Genomic DNA, 19,290 nt, shown 5'->3' with positions numbered 1-19,290 from the left:
CTGGGCTTCCCTGGGCCAGGTGCTGGCCTCTCCTCTCCTCTCTCTGCGTCCGCTCTGCGGGCATGGGTGGCTTGGGCGCTACCTGCACGCTAAGGACCCTGCAAAGAAGATCCCTCTACCTGCCCTCTAGCTCTGCATCCACACACCAACTGGACGCTGTCCTCATTCTTTGGAGGTCCCCTGTGCATGTGAACTCCATGCACCCACTATAGAGGCAGCTGCTCAAACCTGAGGCCCGGGAGACATCCGCGGCTCCTCCCACTTATTCCTTCACCTCGGGCACATAATTCATCATCCCATCGATTGGAGTCTTGTTTATGTCTCCCCTCTGTCCACCACTCCCCAAATTCACCCCAGCCTGAGCCACCAATGCCTCTCAGATACACACCTCTTATCCCTTCTCTCTCCACTCAACAGCAAGAAAGGTCTTCCCAGAACCTCTGTTCCACAAGGCAATTGCCGCTTTGATGCCCTCAACAGCTTTCCAGGGCCCTCGAATGAAGTCCAGACTTACACCAGGCCCTACAGCCTCTCCAACCCCTCTTTACCCCATCTCCCCCTCACCCTAACTATAACCACAGTTTCCCTCAGTTCCGCAGAGAAACCAAGCCTTTTCCTGCCTCAGGGCCTTTGCACATGATGCATATCTGGTTCTTCACACAGTTACCATCCTCTCATCCCTTCAGGTCACAGCTGAAATGTTGCTACCTCAGGGAGACCCCCACAGAGGTGAGGTCCTTTCCCTCCTCCTGATCTCAAAGACCCACCAGACTGTTCTCTTCCCATCCGTCATCTCATATGATAATCATCGATTTTCTTGTTGACTTGTTTACAGTCCTTTATAGGGCGGGACACAGCCCCTCATCCTCACTGTGTGGCCCAGCACTGGCCACAGCCCTGCCTGGAGCAGGAGCTCAGCACCTGCTTGTGGAATGAAGGGGGAGCCCAAGAGGGAGAAAGCTTTGAAGAAAGAATGACAGAGGAATAAAGAGACAGAAACAAGAGGCAGGGACACAGAGAATCTTAACAGCGGAGGGAGACACAGGGAAAGGGAAAAAAGGAATGCAGGTGAAAGATAAGAAAAGAGGGAGGGGCTGTGGAATTGGTGATGGGGAGTAAGGAGTGCTCCTGTCGGGACAAGCACCACGACATGTGTGCAATTGCTAAACCGCTCTCTTGTACACCTGAAACTAGTATAACGCTGTGTGTTAACTAACCAGAATTAAAAAGAGAAATTTAAAAAGTAGAAAAGAGAGGAAGGGATTGGTCAGAGAAGAGAGGTGGAGACCAGCAGGGGGCGCCGGGCCACCACGGGGCTGAGGACGCACTGCACCTACCGTTGCCATTGGCCAGCTTGGCCAAGGTGATGATGACAAATTCATCCGTGAGGTTGAGGGGCTTCAGGTGGTGCTGCAGCTCGTACATGACCATGCTGAAGTGGTTTCGGGACAGAGCCACCAGCGTGTCACTGGCCACCTCTGCCTTCACGTCGCCATCCTCCTGCCAGGGACGGGAGAGGGACATGGGGCTCCACAAAAACCCTCCCGCTCCACAACTGCTCCAGCCCCATGCGCTCCTCGGTCTCAGCCTCCTCTTGACCCCTGAGGTCCCTGGACAAGGGCCTTGCATGTCCCAGGCCCTACCTACCAGCGGCCCACCTCCTGGGTGGGTTGGGGATGGGGGGTGGGGGAGGGCATTGTGGGCGGGCTCTCCTACCTCCAGGATCTCTCTCATTTCCTTGGAGGCGATGGTGACCAGCCTCTGGACTCCCTGTTCCTCCAGCTCCCCCTCCTGCTGAATGATCTCCTGGAGGATGTTGTAAATGTTGACTTTGCGCTGAGTAGAAATCTGGGAAGCAAGTACAGCAAGTGGCAAGATCCCAGACTTGGGCTACGGAGCCAGGGACAGACCCAGCACAGTCCTCCATCGGCTCCCTCCACCGGCCCTCCTCCCATGTACCCATGATTTATAAGATACGTGTATTTGATCTTTGTTCCATTTCTGGCACAGGCCTCCTAAAACTTAGCATTTTCTGAGTTGAGAGTTTTAAAGTGTCCTTTGTTATGCTAATGAGGTGGCTCCAGAAGCCTCTAAGGTTGAGGGCTGGCTCGCAAGAGATCTAGCCTTTGTTGAGAGGACTGGACCTTTTAGTCTTTGGGAGGGAAGAGGGGCTGGAATTTGAGGACAAACCACAGGTGCTGTTTGGATCCACGTGCCTCTGTAATGAGGCCTCTGTAGGATGGGGCTCAGAACACATGGAGATACCGGGAGGGGTCCCCAAAAGTCCAAGAAAGCATCTGCCCTACCGTTTGCCCTCCTGAGGGAGCACCAGAGGCCAGGAAGTGTGCCTCTTACTCTACTTTGATTCCTAGATAGCCTTATCACCATGTTAAACCACCTGGCTTAGTACAACCCAGGCCACCCCTGCAGATCTGCCTTGGAGAATAACTCGTACTTAATCAAGTGTGATGAGCCGCACTTGAAGGATGAATGTGGGCCACAGCCTGCAAAGCCCTTGGAGGACGGCCCCGGCTCTCGGGTGGGAGAATGGCCACTTCCCAACAGCCCAGAGGCCTTGGAAAATGTGGGCACCTCAAGAAGAAAGGAATTCACCCAAATGGATATGTTGTCCTAGTGAAATCTGCTCCAGAGAGTTTGGCCTTGTTTGCCCGGTCTTGGCATAGAAAATAACCAACGATCCTACAGCCCGATCAGAGATTCCTCACAAAAGCCACTGGAAGGGAGAAAGTTGTAAGGCCTTGCCTATCCAGTACCGCCTGGCCCTGGATGGGTGTCCTGCAATCTTTTTTTTTTTTTTAACTGCTCCCTAAAGATCCTTCTTAGACATATTTTCCTAATTCCCCCCTCCCCACCATGAAACCTTAATACCACCAATATATTATGTATCTGTTTACAGGCCATATACAACTCCATGCTTTATACATAAGAAGGTAAGGTTTTCTTCCTGCCTCCTCCGACCCAGAACCAATTTCATCCACTTCAGGATAGTATCATCCCCGTTGAGAACATGTGCTCTTGGTTTTCTTTTTTTTTTTTTTTTTTTAAGATTTTATTTATTTATTTGTCAGAGAGAGAGGGAGAGCGAGCGAGCACAGGCAGACAGAGAGGCAGGCAGAGGCAGAGGGAGAAGCAGGCTCCCTGCCGAGCAAGGAGCCCGATGTGGGACTCGATCCCAGGACGCTGAGATCATGACCTGAGCCGAAGGCAGCTGCTTAACCAACTGAGCCACCCAGGCGCCCCTGTGCTCCAGGTTTTCAAAGAGAACTCAGGGAGGCCTGAGTTCGTTCGTTCGTTCGTTCTTTCTTTTAAGATTTTTATTTATTGGAGCGCCTGGGTGGCTCAGTGGGTTAAAGCCTCTGCCTTCAGCTCAGGTCATGATCCCAGGGTCCTGGGATCGAGCCTCGCATCAGGCTCTCTGCTCCGCAGGGAGTCTGCTTCCTCCTCTCTCTGCCTGCCTCTCTGCCTCCTTGTGATCTTTCTCTGTCAAATAAATAAATAAAATCTTAAAAAAAAAAAAAAGATTTTTATTTATTTATTTGACAGAGAGATCACAAGTAGACAGAGAGACAGAAAGAGAGTGGGGTGGAAGGGAAGCAGGCTCCCTGCTGAGCAGAAAGCCCAATGCGGGGATCCATCCCAGGACCCTGGGATCATGACCTGAGCAGAAGGCAGGGGCTTAACCCACTGAGCCACCCAGGTGCCCGAGGCCTGAGTTCTTAATTAACACTCCTGCAGCCCCTACATAAACAGCCAGATCAGTTACAAGACCAGCCTTATCTGTGATCAAGAGGACTCTCTGGAGAACATTTATGGTCCACAAGACAAAAATTGTCCAAGACTTAGAAGCTAGTGTCAAACAGGCCCCCAAGGAGGTCTGGGTTATGGGGCCTCAAGGAGAACATGTCCTTGATCTCCCATGATCCTCTAGGTTAGGTTAGGGCTCCATGGGGCTAGAAGCTCAGTCACAGGAAACTGATAACGATGCAAATGTTTCCTCCATAATAACAAAAATTATTCCTGTTCATGGCAACATAAATGAGTTTTGTCTGGCAAAGAATATAAATCTCTGTAAGTAAAATGCTCTTCTTACCAGATTTTAACATTTTGCTCGTGCCTTCACTAGTTAATGAATAACAAATCTCTGAAACGTGTTCACTTTTAAAACATGCATACCTGTTTGTATGCTCTTTATTGGCTATTTATTGCCACTTATCACCGATGACAGCCTGGGTATTAATCCTGTACTTACATTTTTTTATATCTCCTGACATCTTGGGGCCTTGCAGGTCCTGGAGAGACAGCCCTTCCCAGGTTGAGCCAATTACTACAGAGAGCAAAGAACTCAGCCCGGGAGCCTGCTTTTCTACTGCAAACCTTTGCCTGTGGACCACGGCTCCCAAACCCAAACCCACTGTGTCAGAATAGATTCAGAGAAAAAAACTGAGGGTTGCAGAGGGGTAGGGGTGGGGATGGGGGTGGGGGGATGTGTGAGCCTATCATGGGTATTAAGGAGGGCACAGATTGCATGGAGCACTGGGTGTTATACGTAAACGATGAATCTTGGAACACAACATCAAAAACTAATGACACACTGCATGGTAACTAATATAATAATAATTTTAAAAAAGAATAAGGCAGCTTTTAAACATTATGACAGCACCTGCTGGTCCTCCAAGTGAGAACCTCATAGTCTCTCCCACCTCTGAGCCCCAGCTCCTGGCCCCACACCCGCCGTGGTCAGTAAGGTGTGCTGAGTGGTGGCTGTCTGTGCAGGCAGCCACAGGTAGGGCGGAGCTCTGAGGGGCAGGTGTCGGGGGGCAGGCAGGCCTTACCTCTGGCACCTGCAGGCAGCGGATGAGAGCATTCATCACCACAGATGGCTCTGTGGTGGCCTTGTCTGTGATGATCACTGAGGCCAGCATCTTCCGCATGTCAGGACCTGTCCCGGTGGTGTCCGTCTTTGCTGACCCACTGTCCATGATGTTGAGGAGGTTCATGACTTGCTGGAAAGTCCCTGAGACAAGGTAGCACAGCTGGGGTGCTGAGAGGGCCATCCCAGGAGGGCTCCATGCCCAGGCCTTCCCAACACTGCCCAGCTGCAGCTCCAGCTGCCCCCGCAATGGAGCCGGGCCTCCCTGTCCACCGTGCAGAAGGAGAAACTGAGACTGAGGCTAGGACCCGCTCCCAGAGAGTTGGTGGCCAGGACTGAGCGGTGGGCATGGGGAAGAGGCAGGAATGCAGGGGTGGGGCCAACTTTCTTGCCTCTGTCATCTGGTTCCAGAGGTTCCAGGTCTTCTGTTTCCTCTGATGGGTCCTCAGTTGAGTCTATGGCTGCTTCTGTCATCTCTTCCTCAAGCTCCTCTAAGACCAAATTTGTAAAATAGTCTGTGTATCAACACACACCCTGAGATGACCCCCAGTGAGTCACGCCCTGTATAAGACTCTCCCCTTGAGTGTGGGCAGAACCATGACTTGGTTAGACCCATGTTCTAAGCAGTGGACAGTGGCATAGGCAACAGGAAACCACTCCCATGGTCACATGATCTTATACAAGCCTGGAGAGGATTCTCACACTAGCCTCGAAATGGAAACAGTGTGACAAATTGCCAAAGGAAGGAGCCATGTGGCAAGAAAGTGAGGGACTCAGTCCTACAACCACAAGGAACTGGATTCTGCAACAACCACAAAAACTTGGAAGAGAACCGAGCTCCAGAAAGGATGTGGTCCTATCCACACCTTGAATGCAGCTTGTGAGACTGTCTCCACCCTGAATCCTGACCCACAGAAACTGTGTGGTAATAGATGGGTGTTGTTTTAAGCCACTAAATCGGTGTCATTTGTTACACTGCAGTAGCTAACAAATACACTTGTTAAGAAGGACCCTTCCTCTCTCTTCTCTTGAACTTAAACTAATGATTAATGAGAAATCCACCTCAGCTGCCCCCATTGCTCCTTTCAAGGGGCTCTTGCAACATCAGCAGCTTCTTAAGGATTGGCAAACAACACAGATGTCCAAATGGAGAGCTGAACACTCCCAGATCAGTCCTGTGCTCTTTCCCTCCTGGGAATCCTTTTAAGAGCTACACAGGGACCCAAATACTGACCTTTCCTCAGAGACCTCTCCTGGATGGAACAAAAATATACCACAAGAAAAATCCTCGTTCTTTGCCTAATACACATCAATGGTAATGGGGATAATAGGAAGGGTTGCCGAAGAAGTGCGGGTAGTTGGCTTCTCAGCCGTGCTGTGGATGAGGAATGGGTCCCCTGGCGGGGTGGGAGGGTTTCATTAGAATCATCACCGTTAGGTAGCATACCCTTGGAACTTTGAGATCTAACTGCCTTCCTGAGTCTTTATCAAGTGAGGGCTTTGAGAAGTGCACAGGGCCCAGTGATTAAAGTGCCACATTATGTTGTCACTAAATGATTTTCTTACTCGTGTGTGGTAAAGTATGGTGGCCTGTTTGGGAAAGGGGCATGGTGACAGTGGGGGTGATTCGCCACCATGTCTCCTGGGGATGCACTGATGGTTTGCAAGCTCCATGGGAGCTTCTTGGCCACTGTGCTCAGAAGGCAGGGGGAGGCCCAAGAAAGGCCACTCCAGGTTGGTAGATGGCAGTTTTAATAAGCAAGAAACTCACATGCGGTGATTCTCTTGGGCAGCATCAAGACTGTAGATCCTTGCACCTGCCAACTGCATCTGAAGAGTTTATTCCGAGGCCTTAGTGGGTTCAGTCACATATACCATCAAGGTGGCCTCAACACCATATCAGTACCTCAGGGCTGTGTCCTTGGAACAGGCTCTGGGAGTGGGAAAGGCAAGCAGAACCCTCATTCCAAGGACAGGAGAGGGAATGGGGAGCCTTCAATTTCCCAGGCCCAGCTCATGGGTCAACCGGCAGTCACATCTTCTAGGTGACTTCTTCCAACATGTGGTCATAGGACCTCGGGGTGGGAAGATGTGGTCAGGGCAGATGGGGTGGGGTGGGTCACAGAGGAGTCCTGGGAAAAGGACTCTTCCTCCCCAGGGACTGGACAGATTACCAGATGGGGAATGGGGTTCCCATTGACAGAATACTTAGAAGATGAAGCACCTCTAGGACAGGTGAGAGGGCAAAGACCCTGTTTCCCTGAACCAAAAGTAGGGCCCAAGGATTCCCCTGTCAGTTGTAGCTGTGAGTTAGGTCAGATCGAGAGTCTGAGCAATGAAATATTGGCCTTTGGAAACCTTTCTACGCATTACAGGGCAACAGAACAAGACTCAGAGCCACGTAGGTCCAAGACTGCTTAGTTAAAATTCCCAAAGTCTGTCCACCCTCCTGAGAGGAAGTTCCTCTGCCTCTGCTTGGACACCTCTGATACCAGGGTCCTCATTACCCTTCCTAGCCCATTTCTACTTCACTGAAACTGGATGTTTAGAAGATGAGCTTCCCCGGCATAATGCCAACCTCTTCTTCCCCATAAAATCCCTGTGTTGTTCCTCCCTCTGCCCTTTGGTGACAAAATGACCAGCCTGGAACAGGCGCAAGAAGACAGTTATCACCCACCCCTCTTTCGTAGCTACCTCTGCCCTACCTCCTCCCACCACCCTCTGGGCCAGCTCTTCTCCTCCAAGATCACTTAAGTGGTATGGTTGCCATTCCATTCCACAGACCCTACCTGCCTACCTGTTGTGTACAGCTGACATGGCTCTCCATGTAGTGGTGAATATGGAGGTGGGTAGGACACCTGTGTCCTCTGACAGGCTAAAGGCCCAACACATGAAAGACTGTGGATTAAGAGATAGGACGAAATGTATCGGTTAGCTATTGTTGTGTAAAAAACCACCTCAGAGCTTAATGACTAAAAACAACTCTTAATTATTGTTCATAAATCTACCAGCCAGTTCTGTTGATCTGGGGCATATCCATCCATGGATTCACTCATGCACCTGCAGTTAGCTGGTGGGCTGGGTGAGGGCTGGCTGGTGATGGATGGTCCCCCAAGGTTGGCAGGCCAGCAATTGGCTAGCTGTTGGCTGAAGTGGCTAGGCTGATTGGGTCCCATGTCTATCCCACAGCAGGGCTAGCCCAGGCTGTTCTCACAGCAAGGAGATGGGCTTCTAAAAGAGTGAGCAGGAACAGGAAGGCCTCCTGGGGCCTCCATTTGGGACTGGCCCCTGATCCCTCTACCACATGCTGCTAGCCAAATGCAGGTCACAGGCCAGCTAGGTCCCGAGGGAGTGGGGAAATGGATCCCTCCCATGCCCAGTCGCATAGGGAAGGGTAGCCATCAGGAAGGGAGGAGAAAGGAGCCATTTTTGGTTGCATACCTAAGGAGTGTGTAAGCCATGGCAAAAAGTGAGAAGCCCCCCAACACAGTATCTAGAGAAGACACTGAGACCACAAGATCGAGTAGAAAGAAGTGGGTTCTGCTTGGTTTTTTGGACATAAAAATACTTTTCAGGGTTTTTTTTTTTCCTTCAGATTAGGACAGTAATATTTGACTCCCATATAATCCATCCACGAAATCAGTCACTCGAAGCTGCTGTCACTCAACTGAGCTTCCCACCTTCTACGGGAACTACCTTGAAAATTGGAAAAAACTGAATTGTAAAAACCCGTGGGTTTAAATGCATGAAAGCGCCAAGGCAGGAAGTGAAAAAAAAAAAAAATGGACGCAACGTACATATATAGTGGACACATTTGGGAAATCTCCCCAACTCACTAAGCTCCCTCTTCCCTGACCCTTGGGGTCAGTTAGGGCTCCCTGTGGCCATGTTTTCCCTGTGTAATCCTTCCCTCAACATTCCTGATTGGATGGCCGGGAGTAGACGCCTGATCTGGACCAATCAGATTCTTCCCTTCTGGGTAAGAGAGACTCTGATCAGTCTTCCATGGTCCTGTGCTATCTTGAAGACTGAAGAACAGTCAAGACCAAGAGGAGAAGGAAGAGTAGGGCAGGCACCCAGAGTGTTTGGGGACCGGGCCAGGCAAGAGAGGCTCTTGGCACCATTGAGGCCTGGCCATGAGTCCCACGTCCTTAGGAAGTCTGCCTCCTTACAAAAAGTCCCCCTTTTTGCTTAGGATATTCCAAAAAGAAGACATAGGGACCAGAGAAATCAAAGTGTGAAGAAGCACAGGCTGGTAGAGCCCCAAGCAGCTCAGGTCCAGAGAAGTGGGGGCGGCAGGGAGCCTGGGAGCTGGTCCCTGGGTGGACCAAGAATGGCCTTGCGGGATGGTGGATGTAGTCTTCGAGTCCCAGTAGGGCTCAAAGATGTGGGGAGGGATCTGGCAAGAACAGCTTCCCAAAAGCAGCCAAGGGAGGGAATAAATGGGGCTGGGTTCAGAGAACTACCTATCCATGGGACCACAGCTCCAGTTTGAAGTCTGCACATTTAAAATTGTTACGTGTGACACAAACCACAAAGCAACAAACACACAGAAGTGTGAGCAAAATTAAAGGCACAGAACAAGTGGAGAAAATATGGTACAGGTCGGAACGATATTCTCATTAACGCAGTAAACTCTCTGAACAAACCCTCGGGGTAATACAGCCCATAGGAAGATAGGCCAAGTACAGTCTCCAAAAAAGAAACACAAATTACTCCTAAAATTAAAAAAAATAAACAAACAAACAAAAACCTTTGATGTAACAATAGTAATAAAAGCACATTTAAAACAAGACCCCAGGGTGCCTGGGTGGCACAGTCAATTGAGTGTCCAACTCTTGGTTTCAGCTCAGGTCATGATCTCAGGGTTGTGAGATTGAGTCCCGTGTTGGGCTCTGTGCTCTGTGCTCTGTGTTCCGTGCTCTGTGCTCAGTGGGGAGTCCATTAGAGATTCTCTTTCCCGCTCCCTTGCCCCCTCCTTCAGCTGGTCGTCTTTCTCTCTCTTTCCTGCCCCCTCTCTCTCTAATATAAATAAATCTTTTTAAAAAAAATTTAAAACCAGATCCCATGGCTCATCTCCCAACTGATACTTTCCTTCAAGATATTACTTTACACCAAAAAGGGTGCAGGAAACTGGCTCTCCCACACACGGATAGCCCCACTCTGCGTGCAGTTTGCAAATAACTCAAGCTATCTATCTGCTCAGGGCAGCAAGGCTGCAGTGCCCCACCGAGATCCCTGTGTCCTTCTGCCTTAGGGCCCAAGGGGCTGCCTCCAACGCCACACCTCACTTTCTCTCCTGGGGGCTCTTTCTGGCTTTTAGGGTCCCCTTGCCCACACTTGGGGCCGACTGGAAGTGAAGGGAAATTAACACAACCTGGGAGCCGCCAGTCACAGACACGACGAGTGCTCAGAGGGCCCAGGACTTGGCTTTGCGCTAAGGTGGGATAAGTCTGACATCTTACATTGGCCCCCAGCATCGACAGAGGGATTCGGCTCCAGCCACCCACAGCAGATCAGCTTCTTGGAGTCCCTCACTGCTAATCCCATTCCCCACTCCAATATCAGGGTTTCCTTCACTTACCAAATAAGCTACTTTCCCTGGAATCCTTGCCTCAAGGGAACCTAGGCATACCATAGCCATAGACTTGATGGAGACAGTCATGAAGATGTACAAAGACCTAACCACTGGGCTGTTCAAAGAGGGCTCTTTTATAGCAGAAAATACAAGTGAATCCACCCAGAGGTCTTGGTTAAATAAATCCTGCCATATGCATGCAATAATTAACTTCTTGGCCATGAAAAATGCAATAAATGTTATAGAAAAGTGTGGGGAGGGCATTCCCAGTAGAGTGAAGTGAGAAAGAGGGTTGAAAGTGCCAGATAGGCTTGGTGTAGCTGCAGTATTTTGTAAGTAAACACATTTGCCAAAATAGCAACTGAAGTTATTGCTGGGGAACACGATTACCAGATTTTCATTTTCTTGTGTATGCGTGCACCTCTGTTTTCTAATTTGTCATAATCATGGTTTATTTTTACAATCAGTACATGTAGCTCCCCGAGAAATGCAACAAAAATTAAGAGAAGAACACCTAAGAGATATAATTTATAAGAATTTATTACCATTTTAAATTGTTCAAAACATCAGAGAAAATACACTTGTGAGACACTCTGCTTCGGGTTTTTCTCAAATGAGATCCATTTGCCACAAGCATTGATTAACCTCTTGAACACACCATTCATCAATTTCACACATCATTCTTTCCCCTAAAGTCAGAAATCAGACAGGGTTCTCAAAAGATCCCAGGTCATTCATTTATTTCAAGTGCTAGGCCCTATGCCCTGGGAATAAACAAACATATCCTTCTTTAAATACGCCAAGTGCCATCTGCGAAGCACAAGCTTAAGTTAGGACCTTAAGTTAGGATGGCAACATTCACAAAATTTCCAGAAGCCAAACGATAATGTTAGAACCGTCTTCCCGGGTTGCAGGTTGGGGATGTGGGAACCTCTGAAACCTGTACCCCCCAAACAGTCCTCACTCCTAAGTAAGAACATGAATGCAGGAAGGACCTGTCCAACCCTCTGGCAAGTCATTTGAATGAGGACAAGGGTAGTCCAGATTGAAAATACTAAAGGGGGCAGAAACCGTTCAAGATCTCTACCTGTAGGTGTGACTACCAATTAGATTGCTTTTATTTTGAAAAACCACTCAGGAGTATCTCACTCCGGGCTAAGCATTTGTTTAATAAGCAGAATATGAATTTAACATTGTGTCTGGTTGCAGCTTCGGGTCATCTCACTCCCCACCCGCTTCTCAGTGTGCCTTGGATTTGTGAGATTTCTTAACTCGTCCTTTCTTTCCAAAGCACTTCCGGCAGCCCCAGGCGCAACATTTATAAGCAATGAAGACAACACCCAGCACAATGGCCAGGAGGAAGCCGATCACGTCCAATGAGTGGTACTGGTACCAGGTGAGATCATGGGCTGCTGGGCGCAGGTGTGGGGCCCCCTTGTGCCTCATCACGAACTCCACCCAGAACACAGCCAGGTCCAGGGGCTCGATGGGGCGGTCCTTGTGCAGCCTGGACAGATGCATGATGTTCTCCTTATAGCTAAACATAGAGACAGTTATGTGAGTGTCTGGAACATTGGCCTCAATGAACCATCCTCCCTTTAGGCTCGCTATGTTTGGGAAGGCTAACCTTGGCAGAGGAAATGAGTTTCCATTGAAAGACTCCGCATATAGACACCCCCCCCCCAGCCATTGATTAACTAACTGCTTCTTGGCTTTTCTGTAATCGTTTGGCTTCGCCCTTCCCCTGTTAGACCCTTCCCCCAGTTAATTGTTTAACCGCTCTCTTGCCTTTCTGTAACCGCTTGGCTTTTAGGGGGTGATACTGGTCTCCTGTTTAAACAGGATACCTTATGTGCATAGGTATGTGGGCAAGGGGGGTCGCCTAAGTATGTGGGCCTAGTCACGTAGGCAGGATGTTTCTCTGCTAAGTAATAAGGTCCACTCCCCCTCCTCACTCCCCCTCCCCACCTTTCTCTTCGCGCGCCGGGGTCCTTCAAAGCCAATCTACAAACACCGAGTATGCCTTACATTCAAACCAGCCAATAAGAACCTTGTAACTATGTTTCTGCTTCTGTACGAACCCCATAAAAAGGCCCTAAACAAAGGGCTGGCGCGCGAGTCTTCCTAAGACTTGATCGCCTGCAGGTACCTGTGTCAACTCAATAAACCTCGTGCTGTTTGCATCTGATCAGTGGACTCGGCTTGGTTTTGGGGTCCGGGGGTCTCCTCCTGAGAAGGGGTCCATTCCGGGGTGCTTGGAGCCCCGGGGGGATCTTTCACCATTATAGACAGAAAATGCAAACACACACACACACACACACACACACACACACACACACTGGTCTTTATCTCTGAAATTTAAAAAAAAAATGTAGAAAGAAAACTGGAGGCCAAAATTATGATATGAAATTATCTGAATCTTGCTTCCTACTTTCTTTTTTTCTTTTTCTTGGTATTTTTGTAGGAAATTAGATACTTTTTTACAATAAGAGAAAGAAATAAAAGGGCGTGTCAGAAATTATGAGCGGTTCTCCTTTTCACAGAGTTAAACAATCCCATCTAGTCAAAGCAGAAGCGGTTTGGAAGTGCCTTCTGCAAGGAGGTGGCATACTTCCGCATTGGTGACACATCACACCATCCAAGTCTAGCGTTAGCACAAGGCTGCATCTATGCAGCTTGCTCAACAAAACAGATTTTTGTTGATTTTGGGCAGTGTGGCTAGCTGAATCCGAACATCTAAATCCAAACTGGGTTCAATGCTTTGACCCTTAGTGTGGATGCTCTAGAAGAAGAAAGAGACTGAGGAGGAGGGCGGACAAAAGGAAAAGGAGAAGAAAGACCAGAGTAAGACACTCTTCCTCAGGAGCAATTATGATAACAGGTCTGTCATTATATTTGGACACATTACTGTACTGTGTAATCATATTTGGCCATAAGTCTTATTAAACATCTTCCTTTTATGTGTATCTTTTCTTAAAAGATAGATTTTCTGGAACTTTCCTTCATTCATCCACCATTTATTGAGTGCCTGTTATGGCCTGGTTGCATCATCTGGTGTTCAAAATGTTTCCATTTGTCTTTATTTTATGTCCCAGCTTGGCATGCTGGGAACATGTTAGGCAGAGATGACTCCCAAGCAAATGGATGAAGTTCACTGGTAACTCAAGCTTATTGATGAAGGATTTAAAAATAAATAAGAGAACTTCTACCAAGTCATTTGTAGGTTCCAGGTAGTTTCCTGTACCACTCAACAGAAGATCAAAATTGTACTACTAATGCACATCTCAGGAACGAGTTTTTTCGACACGGGGAGAGAAGTCAGGTTTTCCCTGCATTCAACGTGGCAGTAGCGTGGCTGCTGGGCTGTCAGAAGAGGCCCATCAGAATGGAGGGATGCCCACTATAATACCCACCACCTGGTACCCCAACACGGATTGCATGGAGCACTGGATGTGGTGAAAAAATAATGAATACTATTTTTCTGAAAATAAATAAATTGGAAAAAAAAAAGAATGGAGGGATGCCACCTGCTGCTCTGGGCATGCTGGGCATTTACCCATGGGGGAGTGGGTTTCGTTGACTTTTCTTTTTCATCCATTGGCACCACACATGGGAGCGTCCCATTTTCCCCTTTTTCCTTGCCCAGGCTCACCATGTCACCCTGCACAGTGTTCCATCCCGTCTGAACACATTCCAGTCTTTTCACATCTGTCCCTCCAACTGACATATCTTTCAAAATGAAGCAACTACGGGTCAAGACTCCTGACATTCTCACAGACACACACACGCATGTACAGGCACTCACACGCACATGTTAATTGTTGGATCAAGTCCACCCCTGGCCGTCACTTCTTCCCATAAGGTTTTGGCCAGCCTGTTACTAAGGAATGTGACAGCAATACAATAAATTTCATGCAGAGATCATTTGATTTGATAGCTTTTGCCTCTCGAATTGTATTCAGAGCCACATTTAAACAGACTTATCTTTGCTTTTATTATAAGCCTTTGTCTGTGATATCACATGACCCCATCCCATTTATAAATCCCCATGAACAAAGTTTCTTCGGGCTTTGGTGCTGGAGAGAGCTGTCCTTCTAAGGACAGCTGTCCTGGTTTATTTTTATCTTATGGACACTATGCTTCTTATAATGGAATATTTCTCTTTGCAGGAACTCACAGATTAGATGTCTACTTGGTGACTGTATTTTTTAATAAATTGAAGTTTTAGTCCTACTGAGGGAAATAATATTTAAAATCATTTCAAAGATAATGGAATTACCTTTGAAATAATGGGAATTAAATAATAGGAATTAAAGCATTCTTTTATAAAATGAATAATAATAATCCCCAAATCATCTTACTTATAAATTGAGTTTTTATGTGTTTATTTTCACATTTGGATATTGCTGTGAATGAGATGGCCAAAATACAGGTAGTATCCCTCTGTACCTTTTCTCTTACCTTTTGTCACTGATGACAGTTTTTAAGGCATTTGTTAAATCTTCGGAAGTCATTTCCAGGACGTTCAAGGTAACTCCAGCCCCCCGGGTCTCCATGCGCTTTGCATTGTCCATTTGATCACCAAACAAGGGAAGCATCACCATTGGAACTCCGTTGCAGATCCCCTCATATATGCCATGGGAGCCAGAATGTGTGATAAAAGCACGAGTCTTCGGGTGACCTGAGAGGCAAAGCAGGGAGGGATGTTAGGAGTCGAGTCAGCGAGTTTCTCCGTCTAACACTGTCTAGGTTCTGAAAGCCTCAGTGCCATCCACATGGGGCTCCTGCAGAAGTCTGCTGAGGAAAATGTGGGTTGAGATGTCCCACTGGATAAAAGGCAATGTGGAATACTCTGGCCATAATATTTTCCAGCTAAATAATCCTTTAAAACAGCCCTGCACAAGCCACTTTGTTCATTTCACTTGGGTTTGACCTACACACCACATCCTGCCTATTGGGTCTGATGAGGGAGCAGGAGGCTGGCTGAGGAGGGAGCAAGGGCTGGCGCCTTGCACCCCCTCTCCACCCACTCCCCTTAGTAACATGTATGACATTCCTCAGGCAACCCTGACTGCCCTAAAAGAAGAACAAATGCTTATATTGCAGAGATCACAATCCTGTAAGGCAGGAGTCTCCCTTTGTTTGCAAATGTCCTTGAGATTTACAAACAAAGAAGCTACCTTATCAGTAGCCCAATTTCCAAGGACACATAACTCAGTTCCTCAAGCCCTAATGCCACCCTCCCCTCCATAAGAAACCAAAGGAGGCTAAAAAGAAATGTAAATAAAGTTAAATTTCTTCTAAACCCAAATCTCACTAACTAGGACACTTGATAGGAGAAATGTGAAGCTTTATCTCTAGATCTCCAAGATAATGTCGAGAATCATTCCCAAGCATATGGCCCATTGATACATATCTAAAGGGACTCACAAGAAGGTTTTTATTACTAGTAATAAATAACCTTTCTCCCAACAATAACTAGCCCCTCAAGGTCCTGGAGACCTTGCTTCCAAAATTCCTTAGAGACTAACATCACCCCCTTTGTCCTCACCTACCCAACTCCTGTGTATATAACCAGACACTCCTCACAGGCCCTGGGCAGCCGCATCTCTGCCTGCCCACGGGTCCTGTCCCCGTGCTTTAATAAACCACCTTTTTGCACCAGAGACGTCTTAAGAATTCTTTCTTTAGCCGTCGGCTCTGAACCTCACCCCACTGAACCTCACCTAGGTTCTAGAACTTCATCAGGTCCATGGTCAAAGGAGCAAGACTGATACAAAGCGAAGGTCAAGCAAAGCTTTATTTTGCACCAAGCATCAAGAATCAAACTGACCGGCCAGGGCCATCGCTTGCAAAGAGGCGACATCTCTCTGCCTTACAGACTAGCTTTTAAGGGCAAAGGCCGTGTGGTTGGACCTGGCCACACACAGGTGGCAAATGAGATTGTAACACACAGAGAAAGCTGCACAATCATGCTAGGTCACACAAAAGTGACTAACTGAATCAACTGAATTACAATGTACCCTGTAGTAGGTATTTGAACTAGCCTATCACCTTGGTCAGAACTGACACCCAAAAGGCAGGGCCCACTCTCCTTGGTAGCTAGCGAGGCAATATGCACCCCCACTGATTGGATACCTCCACCTGGCCTGACCCACCCTTGTATTTGGGCTTTGTTACCTGGGACTGGTTTCTGGGACTTGTTTTTAAGTAAGTCCCCTCGGGGGAGAGGGACAGTTTAAGTTTTACTGTATAAACAACAAAGTCACTCAAGGTCATAGTTTAATGGATGGAGTCGCTCTGGTTCAATAGGCCCTTACATTGCCCACATACCAAGCAGATCATTTTGGGGCAGCCACTTGACAAGTATTGTATTCTTCGCAAGATTTGGTGGTGGAGTGCCAGTATACCGCCACAGGACCTTGCAGAGACAAGAACAGAGTTTAAGGAACACAACAATTCAGAAACATCCGTGTAGTAGCTGGAAGGTGGTGTCCTCTGAATGAACATAACCTTGGTGAGGCTGGGAGGTGTTGTGACTAGGAAGGCTTTGGGGACCGGTAACACTCTGTGTATTTGTGCAAATTCATCAAGCTGTACAGTTATGATTTTTGCACTTTTCTGCACTTCAAGGGGAAGTTTACTTAACAAAGTGAGTGAATGTAGAATTAGAGAAGCAAAAATATAAGAAATGAATCCAGCTTTTTGTGGAAATACTCCTACGTAATATGAAGAAACACTATCCCGTACATTATCCTGTTTACTTTATCTTTAAAATAAATCCTCCTTGGAGCATGTGACACTTGATCTTGGGGTTGTGAGTTTGATACCCAGGTTGGATATAGAGATTACTTTAAAAAATAAAATCTTTACAAATTAATTAGTTAATAAAATAAAATAAATTCTCCTTAGTACACTTTTGAGTTTCTTAGAGAAAACGAGACCTCCAAGTGAAGTAGACCACAGTTTAAGAATAGTTGAGAGTGTAACAAATATCATGGAAGACAAGGGGTGTTAGAGAGGAGAAGGGAGTTGGGGTAAATTGGAAGGGGAGGTGAATCACAAGAGACTATGGACTCTGAAAAACAATCTGAGGGGTTTGAAGTGGTGGGGGGGTGGGAGGTTGGGGTACCAGGTGGTGGGTATTATAGAGGGCACGGCTTGCATGGAGCACTGGGTGTGGTGAAAAAATAATGAATACTGTTTTTCTGAAAATAAATAAATTGAAAAAAATTTTTTTAAAAAGCACATACACACACAAAAAAGAATAGTTGAGAGTGACATGGCAAAAAGACCTTGGGATTAATAATTGAGAAGTGGCAGGGAAGCCCAAACCAGAAGTCCAACTGATAGGATTAACATCAATACTCAGAAGTCTGGGGTTCCAACCTTTGGGAAAATAGAATTGTATGGAATCTTCTTACTGTCTGAGGTATTTTGCCCAAGGCATCAGCAATTTCCATAGCTTTCTTCTCGGGAATCTCTGAGACCATGGAGCCCAAAGAGAAAACCACAATTCCATGTTCTCCAGAAGCATTAACATAGGCTTCAAATTCCTAGAACCATAAGAGAAATTTCCAGTTAATTTTTTTCTCACCTTCTTTGGGAACTGCACACATTCAACTATGAATCAGATGTCTTCACCTTACGAATGTGATGAAATGTGTGTGTGTTTGTGTGTGTGTGTGTGTGTGTGTGTGTGTTAGAGATACAAAGTATTAGTGCACATTACAGCCTTCCCTCCCCCACCTACTCCCTTCCAAAGGAGGAAGGCTTCTTGCAGATTGGGTTGTCTCCTGGGTTCTCCTCTTCTTCTTTGAGTTGCAGAATCCAGGTAGTATGCTAATTTTCCAAAGAAAAAGCAACCAGAGATAAGACCAGATCCACTTCCCAGGGGCTTCAAGAAGCTGGGAGTGTCTTGGAAGAAAGCAGGCTTTCAGGAAGGGGACTAAAGGAAAGAGCAGAAGGCAATAGGAAGGGGGGAAAGGTAAATGCGCATCACAGAGAAGGGAGAGAGCTGTTTAGCAGATCAGTGAAGGGAGATCTTCGGAGAGAGGAAAGCTGTCCAAGGAGGATTTCAGAAAGCTTTCTGCAGACTCTAAAAGTCCTGTACCACACCTTTAAGAAAAGCTACGGTAAAGATGTGTATTATTTTCTAAGGCTTCTGCAATATTCCTTTTACGTTGAAAGAATGAATGAAGCCCAAGCAGAAAGGCAAATAGTGTTGAAGATAAGACTCATGGTTAAGAAAAACCTCAAATAGCCAAGACAGCCTGTAACAATACTTGCTTCCCCACAGCCCACAACAGAGTCTTCCACATGCCAGACAATACGCTGGGGTGAATAGGGATTATACTCATGTCATCTCAGTGCTGAAACTTAATCAATCAACCTGGCATTTTCCCACCTTTCCTGGAGAAGAGCTTTCTGAAGAGTGTTAGTCAACTTTCCTGCCTCAGCAAGAACATACAGAAGGATACCTGAATCTTTCTTTGCCAGCTTCGTAGTGGACAGTAAAAAGCAAAATATTTCTCCCTAGGTATGAGAGATACAAAATAGGACTGAAAACCTTGCACCAGGATCTGAGCCCCTTCTGCAGAGTTCAGAGAGGGTCACGGGCATGCGAGCAAACCCTGAGTACCAAAATCACCTGTGGGAAGGATAAACAAGAACCCACCCAGCACGTGACCCCCACAGAGTGTTCCTGTCCCATTCCAGAAACTGATCCCTTCTAGCAATATATCTATCCCCATCATTTAAGGAAGATTGCAAGTAAGGCTGTTCTGATGCCTCCAAACAAGATCACTATTGTGCATTTCGG

General features: G+C 47.2%; 2 protein-coding genes across 4 annotated transcripts in view; both read right to left on the bottom strand.

Moving 5' to 3' along the window:
• Positions 1-6,201, bottom strand: part of MROH2A (maestro heat like repeat family member 2A) — a 45,385-nt gene extending 39,184 nt beyond the window's left edge. Inside the window, exons 1-6 of the mRNA XM_044240887.1 lie at positions 6,126-6,201; positions 5,903-5,911; positions 5,284-5,382; positions 4,854-5,035; positions 1,717-1,848; positions 1,338-1,500 (exon numbers count right to left, since the gene is read on the bottom strand). Coding sequence (XP_044096822.1) covers positions 1,338-1,500; positions 1,717-1,848; positions 4,854-5,035; positions 5,284-5,382; positions 5,903-5,911; positions 6,126-6,201 — 661 coding nt within the window. The remainder of the gene's footprint in view (positions 1-1,337; positions 1,501-1,716; positions 1,849-4,853; positions 5,036-5,283; positions 5,383-5,902; positions 5,912-6,125) is intronic.
• A 4,790-nt stretch (positions 6,202-10,991) lies between these two features.
• Positions 10,992-19,290, bottom strand: part of LOC122902436 (UDP-glucuronosyltransferase 1-6-like) — a 47,722-nt gene continuing 39,423 nt past the window's right edge. For all 3 annotated transcript variants that reach the window (XM_044241893.1, XM_044241894.1, XM_044241892.1), the window contains exons 2-5: positions 17,894-18,025; positions 16,803-16,890; positions 14,931-15,150; positions 10,992-12,006 (exon numbers count right to left, since the gene is read on the bottom strand). In XM_044241893.1, the coding sequence (XP_044097828.1) occupies positions 11,709-12,006; positions 14,931-15,150; positions 16,803-16,890; positions 17,894-18,025 (738 nt within the window). In that variant the 3' untranslated portion in view covers positions 10,992-11,708. The remainder of the gene's footprint in view (positions 12,007-14,930; positions 15,151-16,802; positions 16,891-17,893; positions 18,026-19,290) is intronic.

Source organism: Neovison vison, chromosome 3 (genome assembly GCF_020171115.1).
Source record: "Neovison vison isolate M4711 chromosome 3, ASM_NN_V1, whole genome shotgun sequence".
NCBI lineage: Eukaryota > Metazoa > Chordata > Mammalia > Carnivora > Mustelidae > Neogale > Neogale vison.
The sequence above is the reverse complement of the archived record's forward strand: the minus strand, read 5'-3'. Positions and strand labels throughout refer to the sequence as shown.